General features: G+C 47.0%; 1 protein-coding gene across 1 annotated transcript in view; it reads right to left on the reverse strand.

Moving 5' to 3' along the window:
* Positions 1–1,782: 1,782 nt before the first annotated feature.
* BCAP31 (B cell receptor associated protein 31) overlaps positions 1,783–16,239 on the reverse strand; it is a 43,754-nt gene continuing 29,297 nt past the window's right edge. Inside the window, exons 6-8 of the mRNA XM_081844566.1 lie at positions 11,484–11,610; positions 7,916–8,016; positions 1,783–2,486 (exon numbers count right to left, since the gene is read on the reverse strand). Of these exons, the coding sequence (XP_081700692.1) occupies positions 2,448–2,486; positions 7,916–8,016; positions 11,484–11,610 (267 nt within the window). The 3' untranslated portion in view covers positions 1,783–2,447. The remainder of the gene's footprint in view (positions 2,487–7,915; positions 8,017–11,483; positions 11,611–16,239) is intronic.

Raw genomic sequence — 16,239 nt, forward strand, 5'->3', positions numbered from 1 at the left:
GTTACGTCCCGCAGCGACTGGGAAGTGCCGGAAAGGGTTACTTCCAGGTTTTGCTGCTCACACATGCGCAGAAGCGCTAGATCGTGCTGTGCACCTGCGCAGATACGGCGCTTCAGGTTGTGCTCTCTTCATGTTGCAAACAGGCCTCCGTTCGCAACCAGAGGTACCACTGTAAAGTATTTAAAGTCTGACACCTCCTTCCCAAAGCCCGGGAAACTTCTGTCCGGCTTAGAGAGGTATGATGTTCATGCACATGACATTCCCGCCGCCACCTTCACAAGCTGGAGCCTCTGGTCCCAACTGTTCCCCTACAAGAAATTTCACCACATGCCACCGGGGGAGGGGGGGTCCCTTCATGCCCAGCTTCTGGCTTTCCAGGAGAACCTGGCCAGCCACAGGCTCTTGATCCAGCAGGGCTTTTTATGTTCTCTCTACACACACACAAACACCTACTTCACTTGTCCTACAGCACTGAAGAGGAAAGCGTCAGTCTGCAAGCCAGCAAGAAAACCAAGGAGGCACATGCTCTCCCCTGCAAAAACACCTGGTGCTAGCGAGGGGAGAAGCAGGACCTCTCCTCTGACCCGCTGGGGGTGGTGAGGAGGCCTTTAGCTTTAATGCTCCTGCCTCACACAGATGCCTGATGATCGTCTTCCAAAGCAACTACTCTATTCCGAACTTAAAAATGGAAAGTGTAATGCTGGTGGTCAACAAAAGAGGTTTAAAGACTCCCTCAAGGCGAATCTTAAAAAATGTAGTATAAACACCAACAATTGAGAAACACTGGCCTGCGAGAGCTCCAGTTGGAGAACAGCCTTTACCAAAGGTGTCATGGGCTTTGAAGACACTTGAACTCAGGACGCAAGGGAGAAACGTGCTAAGAGAAAGGCACGCTTGGCAAACCCTCACTGTGATCAACTCCCGCCCAGAAACCAATATCCCCACTGTGGAAGGACGTGTGGATCCAGAATTGGCCTCCACAGTCACTTACGGATTCATTGTTAAAAGCGTGTTTATGGAAGACAATCTTACTCAGCTACGAGTGATCACCAAAGAAAGAAGATTGCTCCTGCCTCAAGGATGACTGAGCCACCCTGCTCCTTGCACGTTTGAGGCACAAGTGCTCTGAGTCTCTTTCTGTCCCTCATCCTGAAGACCCTTGTCATCTACGTGGCAACTCTAACACTCCTGGCCTTGCAGCTTTCTTCTCTTTCTTTCAGAACCCTTCTACTTTCTCAGCTTAATTCTTCAAACTATTCCTTTCTTCTGGGGGGGGGGGACGGACACGCTTCCCCTAGCACTCCTTTATTCCATCTCCACTCACTCCTCCCTCAAATCCTGCTCCCTCTTCACTTTTTTCCTTTTTTGAAGTGCATTGTTCTCTTTGCCCAGGAAAACCACTTACAGACACAAGCGGCGTCCCTTCTGTGGCCATGGTTTTGGCACCAAGTGAGGCACTGAACACAGTAGCAACTTGTTGCTCAAGTCCTTGGCAGACCTTAGGAGGCGGAAGTTGAGTGCAAAAGGACAAAGACCAGAACCTTGACTGTAACCAGGGTGGGACTCAGGAGCCGGCAGACCAGAAGGCAGGCATTTTTTTTGCCACAGAAACAAGTCAACAGGGGGGGGGGGGCTTTCGGTTTAGCCCATCAGAAGAACCCAAACATCCCCCGCTCTTCATTAATCCAGAACACAGAATTCAAGACTACAAGATCAATTTCCCCTTGCTCTGTTTTTTTTTAATCCATTACCCCCATTTCACTCAGAGGCCACACTGAAAGCTTTGTTCTACCAGAGTTTTAATGAGAAGCTTTGTACAGACACCTTGTCCTTAATATATATTATAAAAAAAATACAGAGATTACGGACACAGGGGAGATCTTCCCCATCACAGCCAGATGGTATCAATAGGAGCACATAAGCACCACACATAATGCTCCACTCATGCTCCCTTCAGGCTTTGGATGGAGTAAGTGAAACTACCCAGAGTCTGGGGGAGCAAGTGCAGCTAAAAGACAGCAGGACAGCCTTAGAGCACATGCTGAAATAGACCAAGCCAACCCTCGCCACCATGAAATGCTTCTGGCCCTGGTAGCCCAGCCCCAACTGCCTCCCCAGAGAGACACGACTTTGTCTTCCTCCTCTCCTCCACCTGTGAGAAACAGTCAAGCAGCAGTATTGTTCTGGTAAGTTCACATTCAGTCTCTTTATTGGGGGGGGGCAGGGGCACAAGGATAAAGAGAGTAAGCCGTCCACTCAAAAGCTCTATCACTGAAGGGGGTGCAGGACGGGGAAGGAGCAAATAATGGTGGATGAGCAGATCACCCAAACCCATGCCCAGAAAGTGAGGGGAGGGGGCTCAGCTAGGCTGCCCCCAGCCCCATGAAACATGAGTGTACAGCAACCAGGTGGAGACTGGCCAGAACCACCAATATGCAGCAGGGGAATCATTCTTCTTTCTTGTCTCTTGGTCCATCGCAGGCCTCCTGGGAGAAACAAGGAGGGTGGGGAAACAACATGGCGTTACATAAGAGGTGAATTATTTCATTCAACTGTATTTTTAAGCCACGTTTTGGACAAGCCAGTGCAAAGTGACTTACCACAGTTAACTTCTCCATTTTACATGCTTTAGGGACAGTTGTCTTGTTTCCTCATGCTTACACCCCCCGTCCCCATCCCCTTTTCAAAAACTGCAGCCGAGTAAGTAACACTGAATTCTGCAAGTGGTTTATTTTTGTGCTGGTTATGGGGAGGAGCCAGAAGTTATGCAGCACTAAGGGCCCCACAGTTCAAGCCACAGAACTCTCATTCCGTCATCCCCTTTGGCTTCTGAGAGGACAGCAAACACACTCTTCCAGGCATGTGTTGCTGCCATTATGGCCTGGAAATCAGCTTTAAGTGAAGATTCCCAGGAAACAAAATTCCTTATTGTCCTTTGCCACATGCTGCGCTTGTTACTTTTGCAGGATAAGGCAGACACATAGTTTTGGATTTGGAGTTTCACAGAACTCTGCAGACAGCAGAGCAAGGTAGCAAGTGGACACTTTGCAGCAGAAAGCGAACTACAAGTCCATTGTCATTTCAGGCAGATAATAAGCAAGTCACAAGGCCTTGCATGCCCAAATGTACACAACAGATTTGACTCCCTGCTGGCCGATGACGCAATATCTCCATTCAAGCCATTGTCCTTTGTATTCTGCAAGGTCATAAGCTGCTCATTCTTAGGCACATCATTCAAGGCTGCTGCATTTGTTTTGCTTCTGTGCTGTACATGCCTAATGCTGGTCAGTGTGTGCACTAGCCCCATGAAAGGCAGGTTCTGTGAATGTATTTCCACAGCAGCCAGTGGCGATTCCCTACCCTGACCAGTTAGGGATGCTCAAAAATCAAGGCTGTTTGCATGCTGAGAGAGAGGCCGCCTTGTGCATTTATGGCTCAGGTGACTTCCCCATTCATAGCTCAGTCTTAGCCCCAGGCATCTTGAGACACACACATCTCCACAAACTCCACCAGACTGAGCCACATGGCTGAAAGGACATCATCTTAGGTATAGCCCTGTTCTGCTACTCCACGCAGTAATGGCAACTTGAGGGGCAAATAGGCATTCTCAACAGTCCTTCTGAAAAACACAGTTTTGCCTTAGCAGAAATGCTGCCCCCACCCCAGCCTCCTCCACGGATGGCCAGGGACTTCCAATGCAATTCTATCCTGTGCCCAAGTGCAGAGCTCAATTGTCTAGGAGGGACAGCAGCTGCAGCAGCAACATTCTGCCTCTCTGCCAACTAGTCAGCCCTTAGCACTGCAATCCTACCCAAGAGGGAGGGATCTGCTTACACAGCCCAAGGAGGGGGAAGACCACCCAGCTCCCTACAGGAATGCAACCTGGAGAAAGCTGGAGGAAGCTGCCCAGAATGGCCACGAAGGCAAACAGCTGCATGAGCAAATCAAACTAGCAGCAGCTACGGCCCACAACACTCCTACCAAGCTAAGCAGATGCCAGAAATCGCCAGCTAACACAGGTTCAGATAGCGTCCTGGATTCTGCTGCCCATTCAGAATCCAGTCTTCCTCCTCCTCACCCTCCACCCTGCAAATTCTCCCTTTGAAGGGCTGCAGTAGTGCTCAACTTAAGTAGAGCAGAAAGGCCAAGGCACCCCTAATTTTGATGTCTGGACAAGATGCAGAGCAGTCTATCAGCACCCTGTACAGGGGACCATCATCCCTGACCTTTGGTGATGCTGGCTGGGGCTGAAGCTCAACAGTATCTAGAGTGAACCATGCCAGTACGCAGTACAGGGTGCTTTGGAGTATGATGGCAGCAAAGATGAAATATTAGCTCAGCAGGATACCTCACTGCAGAGAGGAGTTCCCACGCACTGTTTAGTATTTGCCGTCACTTAGTTCTCCCCTCCCTTTGAAAACATGCTTCGAACAGAGTTCCCAGGACACCAGCTGAGAATGCTGCTGTTTGCACCCACACCTCCTCAACATGGCCTTCCCCATCCTGGTGGCTTCTAGAAGGCTGTGCTGGGGCTCAAAGGAGGGCACCAGGTTGTGGAAGGCAGCCTTAAGGAAAGGCCAACATGAGAGCCTCCAATCACTACCCAGGAACAATGCTCAAGGGCATGTGAGTAGCTGGAAAGGCCCCTACCCTCCTCCTCCTCCTCGCAGGGCAAGGACATCTCTGCTTCCCTAGGTACCCAAAGGCACACTGGCCCTTCAGAAGCAGGAGGGTGCCATTCCTCAGCAGTGCCAGCCTGCAGAGCCATCAGAATAGCAACAACACTGAGATCCTATTTTTAAGCAGCTGGCAAGGCACACTGTTACTGAGTCTTGGCAGCCGGATCACACCAGCTCTGGGGAGGGGAGGGGGAAAGCAGGTGGTTGCAGCACACAGGCGAAGCCAAGACAGAGCTCAGTAAGGACTTGTGGGCTGAAGGGAGCATGGGGATGAGAAGGGATTGGAATGAGGATATTCAGAGCAACGCCCATTGCAATCCAGAAAGATGCTGCGTGGGGGGTAATTAAGCCCCGAAGGCAGGAGGCTTACTCAGCATGGGTTACAACAGAACCTTGAAACTTTTTTTTTTAATCATCCTAAAACTGAGAAAGAAGAGGCGGTTGCTGTCCCTGTCCAACCCACCCAAGCTCCACCATGGAGCAGATAGCAAGCAAAACGCAGAAGACTCGGCTCGTGTGAACTGTCTGGAGCCCAGTCAAGCCTTCCAGAACCACCCTCCCCAACTGCAAACTTCTAGAGCGAAAGGGGCAAGCCCTCGGTCACTAGCTATGGGAGAACTGTGCAAGCGATCAGGTGCATTCCCCAAGGGAGGCTTCCTGGAATGCCCAATGGGGACTAAGGCTGTGTACACACCACACAAATAAAGCACATCCTGGGAACTGTAGTTTACTCCTCACAGAATTACGATTCCCAGTGCCGATGACAAGCCACAGTCCCCAGGATGCTTTGGGGGAAGCCATGTGCTTTAAACGCAAGGTGTGTACGCAGCCTTGGATAACAAGAGGGGCTGGTTAAGCATGGGAATTGGGAAGGGGGCCATCACAAGATTGTGACTGAAAGGGGGGGGGATATTTTCCCAACGCCAAAGAATTGCCAGTAAGCTTCTGGAGAGGACAGTGACACACAGAGAAACCTCCTCCTAAGATCTACTAGAAAATATCATTTGGTCCCAAAACAATAGTTGAGAGGCTGTTCCTGAGGTTTCCCACCTCTGATAACCAGACCATAGTTGTCAACCTTCCCCTTTTTTTGCAGGAAATTCCCTTATTTCAGCGCCGTTTCCCACTGCTATCCCGGATTGTTAGATATCCCGTAGACTGTCCCCAGGACAGGTGAGGCTGCTGATCCCTTATTTTCAAATCTGAAAGTTGACAGCTATGAACCAGACATCACTATCCCAGTCCCAAGCTGCTGTTAATGAACTTGTATATAGTCCTTCACTCCTGAGTTTAAGTCCAGCCTGGGGAAAAGAAAAACATCCTCCACATCTTTGCAGGCAGTGCTGCCTCAAGTCTTGTTTTAAAACCTGAGCAGCGAGGGGCCAGCCCCTTCCGTACTTCCTTGAGGTGGTGCCAGGCCCAGCATTGTTCCTCCCCGCCCACCTGTTATCAGCTCCCAGGTGAGGCAGCGTCTTGTGACCTGCTGCTTACGTGCAGAGAGAAACGTGGAGGGTTGTTTACCGGGCAGGATTCCCAGGCGCTGCCAAGATCCTCCCCCTTGCTGGTACTCCGCGAATGGGAGAGGCTGGAGTAAAAAACCCGCAACCAAGGCTGGGCAGCTTCTCTCAGCCACTGTGTGCAGATTAGGTTACCCTGGCAACGAAAGCTGGATTATTTTTATACGTGTGTGTGTATGCTGTGTTTGTTGTGGGCTGGCCATTTAAACCTAGCCAACCAGTGACACAGGGTAGGAGAGAAGGCGGATCTGCGGCAGAAGACAGCTTTAATCCAACAGATTCAAAGCCCTCCCTTAAGAATGCAGAAAGAACCTCCATTAATGTACCAAAGCAACTCATCAACATAATCACACACACACAAAAATAAAAGACTGACTACTCCTTTCTTCCTGCTACAGGGGTGGCGACTTTCAGGGGACCCTGAGAAGGGGGAGGTTCAGAAGCACCCACTGCATGCACAAATGTGAAACCTCCCGCAACACATTCAAGGACTGGAAGGATGTATGTTTTGAAGGTAGAGACTCTCAGCAACAAGATTCCAGAACTTGTGGAAGGCTCTTGCTAACTTTTAAGGATATCTGATGCACAGTCAAAAGGTTTGGGGTGCAAGGGGTGGGGGAAGAGAGCACACCCCTGAGGAGGTAATAATGGGTTGTAGGACTATAAGCAGCAGGGACACAGCTCCTGCTTTCCCTGAAAGCTTAAACAATGGCAAGACACACATTTATTTTCAGTTACAGCTGAAACTTCAGAAGATGCCCCAGCTGCCCGCATCTGGAGGAAGATTTGTTCACAAAACTGGCTTTGCCCAGCGGGAGTGACCATGCTGGACTCACCACCTCACACACAGCTGAAATCCAACAAGGAACAAAGCACAGGGCAAGAAAAAAGGAGGTTCTACTTGGGATGCCTCCCTCTCAACCACTGTAAGGGCCGACCGCAGCTGAAACCTTACTTCTCGAGAGTCAGCCCATTCTTCCCTTATTTATGCATTCTGGTAACTGGGAAGCCACCTCTCTTTCAAGGAAGAATGTCCACAGGACACTCAAGTGAAGGCTGGAATGAGGAGCCCCCCCCCCCCCGAAGCAGGGGAAAAGAGGAAGACCAAGAAGCTTCCTTCCTTCTCTAAAAACCAAGCAGATCGGCCTTCTGCAACTAGGGGTCCTCCAGATCTTCTTGGGGTCCCACCAGCCCCAACCAGCCTGGCCAATGGTTAGGGATGATGGGCACTGTAGACCAACAATATTTGAAGGACACCAGGCTGGGGAGTGCCTGGCGTGCTCTGGTCCATGGGGTCACGAAGAGTCGGACACAACTAAACGACTAAACAACAACAACAACAACAACAACAACAACAGGCTGGGGAAGGCTGGCATTGACGACCCTCACATTCCCAGAGCAGCCACAGCACTCATGGGACAAACACTCTCTCTTTTTTCTTTTTTTTAAAAGGATTTTTGAGCCCCAAACCCCTCATCACACCACTACCACTGCCTTCTTCTTGCCTGCCCTAGAACACAAACACCACTGCTCTTCCTGGAGCAAGACACCAACTCAAGCTGGAACCCATATAGAAGCCAGGGAGAGGACCGGTTTTTAGAGTTTTGGAATAGTCCAGCCAGACACAACAGTGGCCTCATGCAGATGCCAGCCAGGCCCCTCTTGACTCCCTCCCACCTCAGAACAGATATTTGCAACCCCACTTCCCTCCCCTGGCACCTGGAGCTTGGTGTGTTCATGCATCAGTCTGTCATACTCCTTGGTGAGTCCTTCGGCCTGTTTGCGCATAGCCAGGGCCTCGTTCTCTGCCTTTTCCAGGGCTGGGGGTTAAAGGGGGAAGAAAAGCACAGGTTAGAGCAATCTCTACACATCCCAACTGACCCAGATAATCAGGCAACAGCAAGCCAAGTCACATGCATGTGTCTGTGTGTAAAAAATGGATCACTGCAGATCCTGGTTTTCCACGAACAGAAAACCACAGACTTTTGGATCAGAGGAGGAGCTGTGATCTTCCACCAAGTTCATTCCTCTGACTTCTAACTCCATGAAAGGACTGAGGTGAGTAGTTTGATTTCTAGCACTTACTTAACAAAAATTGTATGCCTGCCTTGATCCAAAGTTCATAGGACAGTTTACAAAGTAACTTAAGGTGGCTGCAGCCATGTTCCCATCTGCTGTGGCTATCAAATGAGGATGCTATAAAGCTTAGCCACTTATTTCCCTCTTGGTCTTCAAAGTTGAGATCACTGGACAATAAGCTAGGCTGCTTCTCAATTGCCACTTTGCCCACTGCAGGGTTTGTGCTTGACCACCAGCATAGACAGAATTTTAAAAAGTTACGCTCAAAGACATGGATGGTGGTTCTAGAGTGTAATTAGTACTAGGCAAGCCTGAAATAACCGATTGGATCATGTCACCACAAGCACATTTCAACTATTCTCAATAAGCTCTCATCCAAATTTTTGTTCTGAATTAGGACTGTGCTCCCTGGTCCCAATCACCTCTAACATTCACCAGTGTTTTATTGTGGGAGCAGAGAACCAGAACCCTAACCCAAACAATTCCCTGAGTCGCTTCCAGTTCTGCTTCTTAAGATTCCTACAACCTATCATGGGAGGGGAACCTCCAGCCCACACAACAAATCAGAGCCACCAGAGGCCCTAATGGGGCCCACAGGGTAGTTTCTGCCACACCTGGAGTCACCTATGACTTCAGGTGTGGTGCAGGTAAAGCCACATCTGCAAAGGAACAATTGGGAGCCTAAAGATGCACTCTCAGTTGCTCCTTGGCAAGAGGAGCTTGCATTCAGGGCCTTTTGCATGTTGGCCATCAACGGCACAGCCGAGTTTTCCAAGCAGAGCCAATCTGTGCCGAAAGTCGAGCTCGTGGTCAGTGCTGAATTTAAATTTAGTGTGCCAAGTGCAAGCCCCTCTGGGACCAGATCCATTCTGAAGCTTGCGTTTGGCGCCAAATGCAAGCTGCACTCCCTGCACTTCAAGGCTCCGGATGCCGACAGTCAGAGAGCAACTGGCGCACATCCCATGATAGCATTAGCATCACTGGAAGAGAGGGACACCCAAGGCTGGTTTGTGTCAGATGCAGACCTGAAAGGCTTTGAGGATCCTTAAGGAGGACTCAGAGAAAATTGGGAAGATGCTCCTTCCTTCACTTTCCTCACTGGCTTCAAATAGCACATAGTTAAGCTATTCAATTATTTCCCCTGAGAAATAATGATGGCTACAATCTTGGACAGTCACCAGACTTCTGTTTCAGTGTATCTGAAGAAGTGTGCATGCACACGAAAGCTCATACCAAGAACTAACTTAGTTGGTCTTTAAGGTGCTACTGGAAGGATTTTTTTTATTTTGTTTTGACTATGGCAGACCAACACGGCTACCTATCTGTAACTTAAATAATTCAACAAACTTAAAAGGTATATTGAGCACTTCTTGTGTGCCTAGTGTTGCACAGTACACAACCAGTTACAGTCCTGCCTGGCCACTGTGCCATTCACATGGGAAGGGGGAGTCAAAGAGAAGCTGGGAATGTTACACAAGCCCACCAAGAACTGAGAAGGTCGGAAGGGCAATTGACACCCAAAACTTCCCAGCTCCAGGATTCCTCCAGCACTGATGTCAACCCCTCTAGTTTGCCAGCTCTGGAAATGAGCCCTGGAGAAGCTGCTCAGACTGGTTGATACTGCAACTGAGAACTGTAGCCCCCCACCCCCGAGTGTGTGTGTGTGTGTGTGTGTGTGTGTTTTTAAACACATGCAGCATGAGGGGAGAGAGTATCCTATTATGTCATTGCAAGGTTTTAGAGTAATGTGCAAAGACCCTGCCCTGCTACCCTAAAAAAGCTTGCAACATTTATTTGGAGTTGGAGTTGTATTGGAGTTAGAGTTCTTTTCACAAACAGAATTGGTTTTAAATTGTTTGCGTATCTACTATACAAACAATTATAGTAGACACCCAAACAATTTTCTTGGAGGACACCTGGGAAATCGTTTGTCTGCTTCCTATGCATCTGGACACTGTGAAGATACCGTAATCCAATTTTGCATTATGGTTCTTGAGGTCAAGTAACGGGTTTTTCATCTATCGGATGCCAATCTGAATCAAGATGGCAGGCTGAATCTTACAAAACAGTGTGGATTTTAACCACTGATTTCAAAATAGCACTCAATTTGATGAGGTTTCTTAGCATTCCCAATCATTGTTGGGTATGAGCTTGCCAGTATAAAATAGTTTACATACAGAATTGTTTGATTTTCTTTACTGCGAAATCAGATCAAGATATTTTATGGGAAGCAATTCATCAATTGAATCAAAGAAATAAAGAAATACATTTGACTGTGGAGGAGACACAGGGAGAGGAGGGAAGGGTTTAGCAGTGGTGAAGTATGGTGCCGACAGCACCAAAGAGCAGCATTCCCTTCCCACTAAGTGACTGTGCTCTCACACATCTCCCACCCATTCCAGTGGGGCTTATGCAGGAGAACTTTCCACTTGACCGTGCGCCACAGCTCAGAGCAGCAACACCTACACTGCTGCCAGAATCAACCACTTCGCAGGAGGCTACCTGGGATCAATGTGACAAGTGGCACTACATCAGCTTATGCTGCATGTCAACTGGGACAGGAGAGAGAGGAATGGGGAATTTGTGGTCCTGCTGGACTTGCACCATGCCTGGGCATTGGTCATCAGGCTGGGACTGATGGGAGTTGTGACAAAGAAGGTATAAAGAAGTCCCAAACCTGCCAGTGTGTGCAGTGCCTAAACATTCAGATTTGAAGAACTGAGTGCACCAATTAGTGGTCCCCATCATCATTTCCCTTTTCAATAACTAAAGAGACCAATTCCAAAGTTGGACATTGCTTTGTAGAGCAAGGAAAAGAGCATCCTCACAACTATAGAGAACCAAAGTGTTTACAAACAAACTCTTCAGGGCTGGGTCCATCTGTTCCCAAAGTCTGATGCCAAGTGAAGTATTTTTAAGCGGGGGGGGGGGGGGGACAGAATTCTGAGATTGTACATGAGGAAGGCGCATGGCTGTACAGTTCTAGAAGTATAAATAGATAGTGTATCACCCTTTCGTCGGCATCTAGCCCGGATGATCCAGCTGTACACAACTGGGACGTGGGGGGAGAGGGATAGTCCAGGGTCTCTAATAGGTCATGCCCTTTCCCTATAAGTTACTGGGCAGTGGCATCATCTACCACACAAGGTCATTTTGCAGCCAGGACTGGAGGGGGCATGCGCTAAACATACTCCACCAAGTCTCTCACCTTTCTTTGTGGAGGCCAGCTCATCCTTCAGTTTTTTCACTTCACCCTGCAGTGCTTTACTCTCTTCTTCACCTCCAGCGCCTTTGGTGTCCAGATCTGTTATTTTCACCCCTGCTTGCTGCAGTTGCTGAATGAGAAGAACGAGAGAAGGTTAGAGGACACAGGAGAAATCAATCCATCAATGAGAAATAGCTTGACACAAGACTTAATGTGTGTGTACAGACAAACCCATCCTGTACATGGTCAGCTGGCTTATCTCCTGACCCTTTCCCCTAACCTACCTTGCAAAACTTCAGTGTCAACCCATTTCTAGGACAGTTGACACAGCCAAAAATACTAGATAGGCAAACCACTATTGCAGAATCCGAAGAAGCAATTTTGGGATTCCTCTTCAGCTCAGAGACCAGGGGCGGCAGCAGCGGCTGCCTGGAGGACTCCCAAGGAGAGGAGGCTGAGGGAACGCTCCACAAGGGAGGGTGTTTGAAAAAGGGTGAGAGGCTGCCAGCACTGCAGACAAGGAGTGACATAACTGGGCTCCTGAGCCCCACAGGTGTGCCACAGAAAGAATGCAGTTGTTTAAGGGAGCCATAGGCTCAGAAAGGTTGAAAAAGAAGAGAATGTTAAATTACAGTATATTAAGATAAATTATTAGGATAAAAACAAAGATGAAGGATTTGCTGAAATATCTAACTGAACCAGAATACAAAGAGGGGAGGTGTGAGGAGCTCAAGGAAATAAGCTAAAGAAAGAAAGTTATGTAAAGGTTTGATTTGTTCTTTTTTTTATTGTATGCATTTTTTTTCTTTTTTGTCTGTTTTCCTTTTTTTATCTTTTTTCTTTGATGGGACTTGTTTTTATGTATTGTTTTGCTTTCTTTTTTGGTTTAATTGGGTGTTTTTCTGCTGTTATTTTTTATTACTCATGTAACCTTTAAAATTTTAATAAAAATCTATTTAAAAAAACACAGAAAGGTTGAAAACTTCTGCTCTAAAGGGATGGTCAGCATGACATTCAGCGGTCTACAATTTCCCTTGGCATGGCAAATACACATCTGCTGAGCATGACAAGTCTCCATGTTTCCTTCCAACCTGAGGACTAAAAACCTCGCAGAAACTGGTACCCATTTGATGCTGGGCTTCCCAAGAGGAGGAGAACTATAGTGACGATGCCCCTACCCCTCTCCTACTCTGAGACTGAACCTTGGGCAAGGGGCAAAATCCCTGTCCTAGTGCTTTGAAGGTCAAGGACTGGGCCCTTCCTGCTGCACTAATGCATGGCTTAGCAACCAAGTCATCAAGTATGCAGAGGCATCAAGTTTGCAAACACAGATGCAGTGGTTTAGCATTGGGGGGGGGTCCACAAGGGCAGACACCCCAGGCACAAAATTTGAACACCAGATGCTGCCTCATTACAGCTGCATGCTTCCACCACTAGGCTCCACTGAAAACAGCTTTTCCATGCGACTCAGGAAGTGACCTCTCCAGATAATGGAATGACTCTACATCTCTCTGTGATCTCCTGGGTGGCATGATGCCGTTAGGCAGTTGAATGCACATGCATCTGTTTTTCCTCCTTCCCATCCACCCCTGTGCGTGGCCCCAGGCACTGGCAACCCATGCTACACCACTGCACAAACAATCCTCATATGAGAATGGGGAAGCTTAATAGTGAGGCCTGCCCAAGACCAACCAGGAAGCTCATGGATGAAGCAAGATTTGACCTGGGGTCTACCTATTGGAGGACTCTGGGCAATTTCATTTTTACACAATAAAATGCCCCATTTGAAATACCTGTATCTTGCTTTATAGCCCGGAGGTGCTCTCAAGAAGTGGCTTACGAAAGTTTTTCAACTAGGATGATTTAGGCTCTCACCCTTTTCTATTGCCAGGCAGCAGCTCCCACCAAAATCCTTTTGCCTCCAAGGAGCAGGGAGACAGCTGCCTCTCGTGCACAGCATGTGGTTGGATTAGCTGAGGGACTCGCCTGCCATGTTCCACAAACTTCCCAGCCACCTCATTTCCATCCTATCACTTTCTCCCTTTTTTGATGCATATGAAAAGCCACCCTGAATCCTGTCGTTCTCCTAACATTTCTTACTTTGGAAAAAATCCCTGAAGGAAAGTATCCCATAATAACCAGTCAAACAATAGGCATACTGCCTACACACCCCTGGAAATGCCAACCGCGAGTGTATAAAACAATGGTCGTTGCTTCTGGGCAGCTCAAAGGGAGCTGGATAAGCCCAGGACAGAAAAGGGGACATTTTCCTAGGCAAAGAGAAACCTGAGATTTTGGAAGAGAGAAATGGCTGCTGAAAAGACAAGGCATGGGGGTGTGAGGAGGAGAATCTTTCATCCTCAAACTGAGCCTCCACTGGGAGGGGGGAGTTGCACAAGCCTTCTCCAATCATGGTTCGTCTTATATGAGAAGAAGCAGTTGTGATTGCAAGCACTGGCATGACAGGCACAAAAGCGACAGCCTGACATTAGCAATGCTATGTATAGAAAGAATGTTATACAAGACCTTCAGAGCAGAGATGCCCAAGCCTGTGGCACACGACACGACAGCAACTGAAGCTGGGTGGAAAATCAGCACAGACCAGAATGAAGCGCTTCTTCACACAGAACAGTTAAAACTGTGGAATCTGCTACCACATTGACAGCCACCAACCTGGGTGGTTTTAAAAGGCAAGTTCATGGAGAATGGAGCCTATCAAAGCCACAATGTCTACGTTCTGCCTCCACCAACAGAGGCAGTGAGCCAGGCGTCTGGAGAGACTGCTGCTGTGCCCGGTCCTGCCTTTGGACTTCCAAAAAGCATCTGGTTGTGAGATCATCAAAATGCTCATTTGTATGCCACCTTTCCACAATTAAAAACAATGCTCAAGGCGGCTTACAACATGTCAAGATTTACATAATTACAAAAGTCATAAATAAACCACATCAAAAAAATACACAACCAAATGGAAAACAATTTCCACATAAATCAAAATCTAAAACTAAGATTACAGCATTAATATCAGTTTGAAATGACAAAGGTAAAAAAAACAGCAATTAAAAAAAGAAAAACGATGCCCAAGGATCAAGGCTTTCTGGGAGATGATATATAATGAAATGAAAAAGGTATTTAAATATACTTTCCTGAAGAAACCAGAGGCCTTTCTCCTGGGCATGGTCGGCCAATTGGTGCCAAAGAAGGATAGAACTTTCTTTTTGTATGCCACAGCAGCAGCAAGAATTCTTGTTGCAAAGCACTGGAAGACACAAGATCTACCCACCTTGGAAGAATGGCAGATGCAAGTAATGGACTACATGGAAATGGCAGAAATGACTGGCAGAATACGAGATCAAGGAGAAGAGCAGGTGGAAGAAGATTGGAAGAAGTTTAAAAACTATTTACAAAAATATTGTAAAATCTTTGAATGTTGAGGACACTGAAATGAAAAGAAGAGGTTCAAGTAACTAAGATAAATAATATGAAAGAAGGGATAGATATTGGATGAAAATTTGAATAATATAATATTTGAAGGAACTTTTAAAGGATAAAACTAATATAAATGAATTTGCTAAATTAAGTTTGAAGAGGAATACAAGAAAGGAAAGCGGGTGGAAGTCAAGAAAATAAGGTTATGAAGGATATGAATTTGAAAAGAGTGTTCTCTTTTTTCTCTATGTTAAGTGTTTGTATTTTTGTATCTTTGTATTTTTATGGTTTTGTATTTTTCTTGTGTTTTTCCCATTTATTGTTTTATAATCTTTTTATTATGGAAATTTAATAAAATATCATTTTAAAAAAAGAAAAGAAAAAAAGAAAAACAGAGCCCTCCTGGGTAGCCGGATCCAGCAAGGCTATTCTTAATGCCCTCAAGTGTGTTTATATCCTGTGCCCTCCATTTCTGGAAACCCCTTGCTTCTCTCCACTGCTCAAGTAAAAGGGACGCAGGTGCTGCCCTGTGGAACTCCCTGCCAGTAGATGTTTCGCAGGAACTAGCCCAGAGGTCTTTTGAAAACCATACCATTTCAAGCCAGATCTTTGTAATATGAATTCTCTTTTTTAACAAATCAGGGTTGACTGGTGTTTTATCTGCGTTTATGCTTTCATGGACATTTTGTTATTTTATTCTCATGTTGTATACCACATCTCTTTCTCTCTCTCTCTCTCTCTCTATATATATATACGCACACACAGAGAAAGAGATTCAAAATACACAAATATTCAACTGTGTCGCACATACAACTGCTCCATTGCCACTTCAAGGGCCACTGAATCTCCTTTCACAGAAGTTACAACATGCATGGATTCTTAAATTCAAACTGCTTTCAAAATGGCAACCTAAAAATATCCTCCCTCGTGTTCTGCAGCCGTTATATGGAGATGTAGAAAGTGTGCATCTGCTCATGCCTGTGTTTTGCAGGATGACACTATTCCGTCAACCAACTTCAAAGGCTGTGTATTTGCTTCCCACCAGCTACAACACATTATTCCAGCTCTCCTGTGACAATCTGAAAAAGTAGAAATCCTTCAATGGTAGATCACTGCACGTCTGCTGTAGATCACTGGCTCCCCCCCCCCCCAAAGTTCAAAAAGTTTTGCTCCTCTAAAAAAAGCTCAACATTTTATTTTTGCTCTGCACCCCCCAAAACAGCCCCCCTCTTCCCTTCCTAAAAAAAGCTCATCAACTTTTGACGTGCACCACCCCAAAAAAAAAATGGGGGTAGTCTTTAACATTATGAGTAGATCACAGTCTCTTAGGATC

This window comes from Podarcis erhardii (assembly GCF_964252035.2).
Source record: "Podarcis erhardii genome assembly, chromosome: 17".
Taxonomy (NCBI): Eukaryota; Metazoa; Chordata; class Lepidosauria; order Squamata; family Lacertidae; genus Podarcis; species Podarcis erhardii.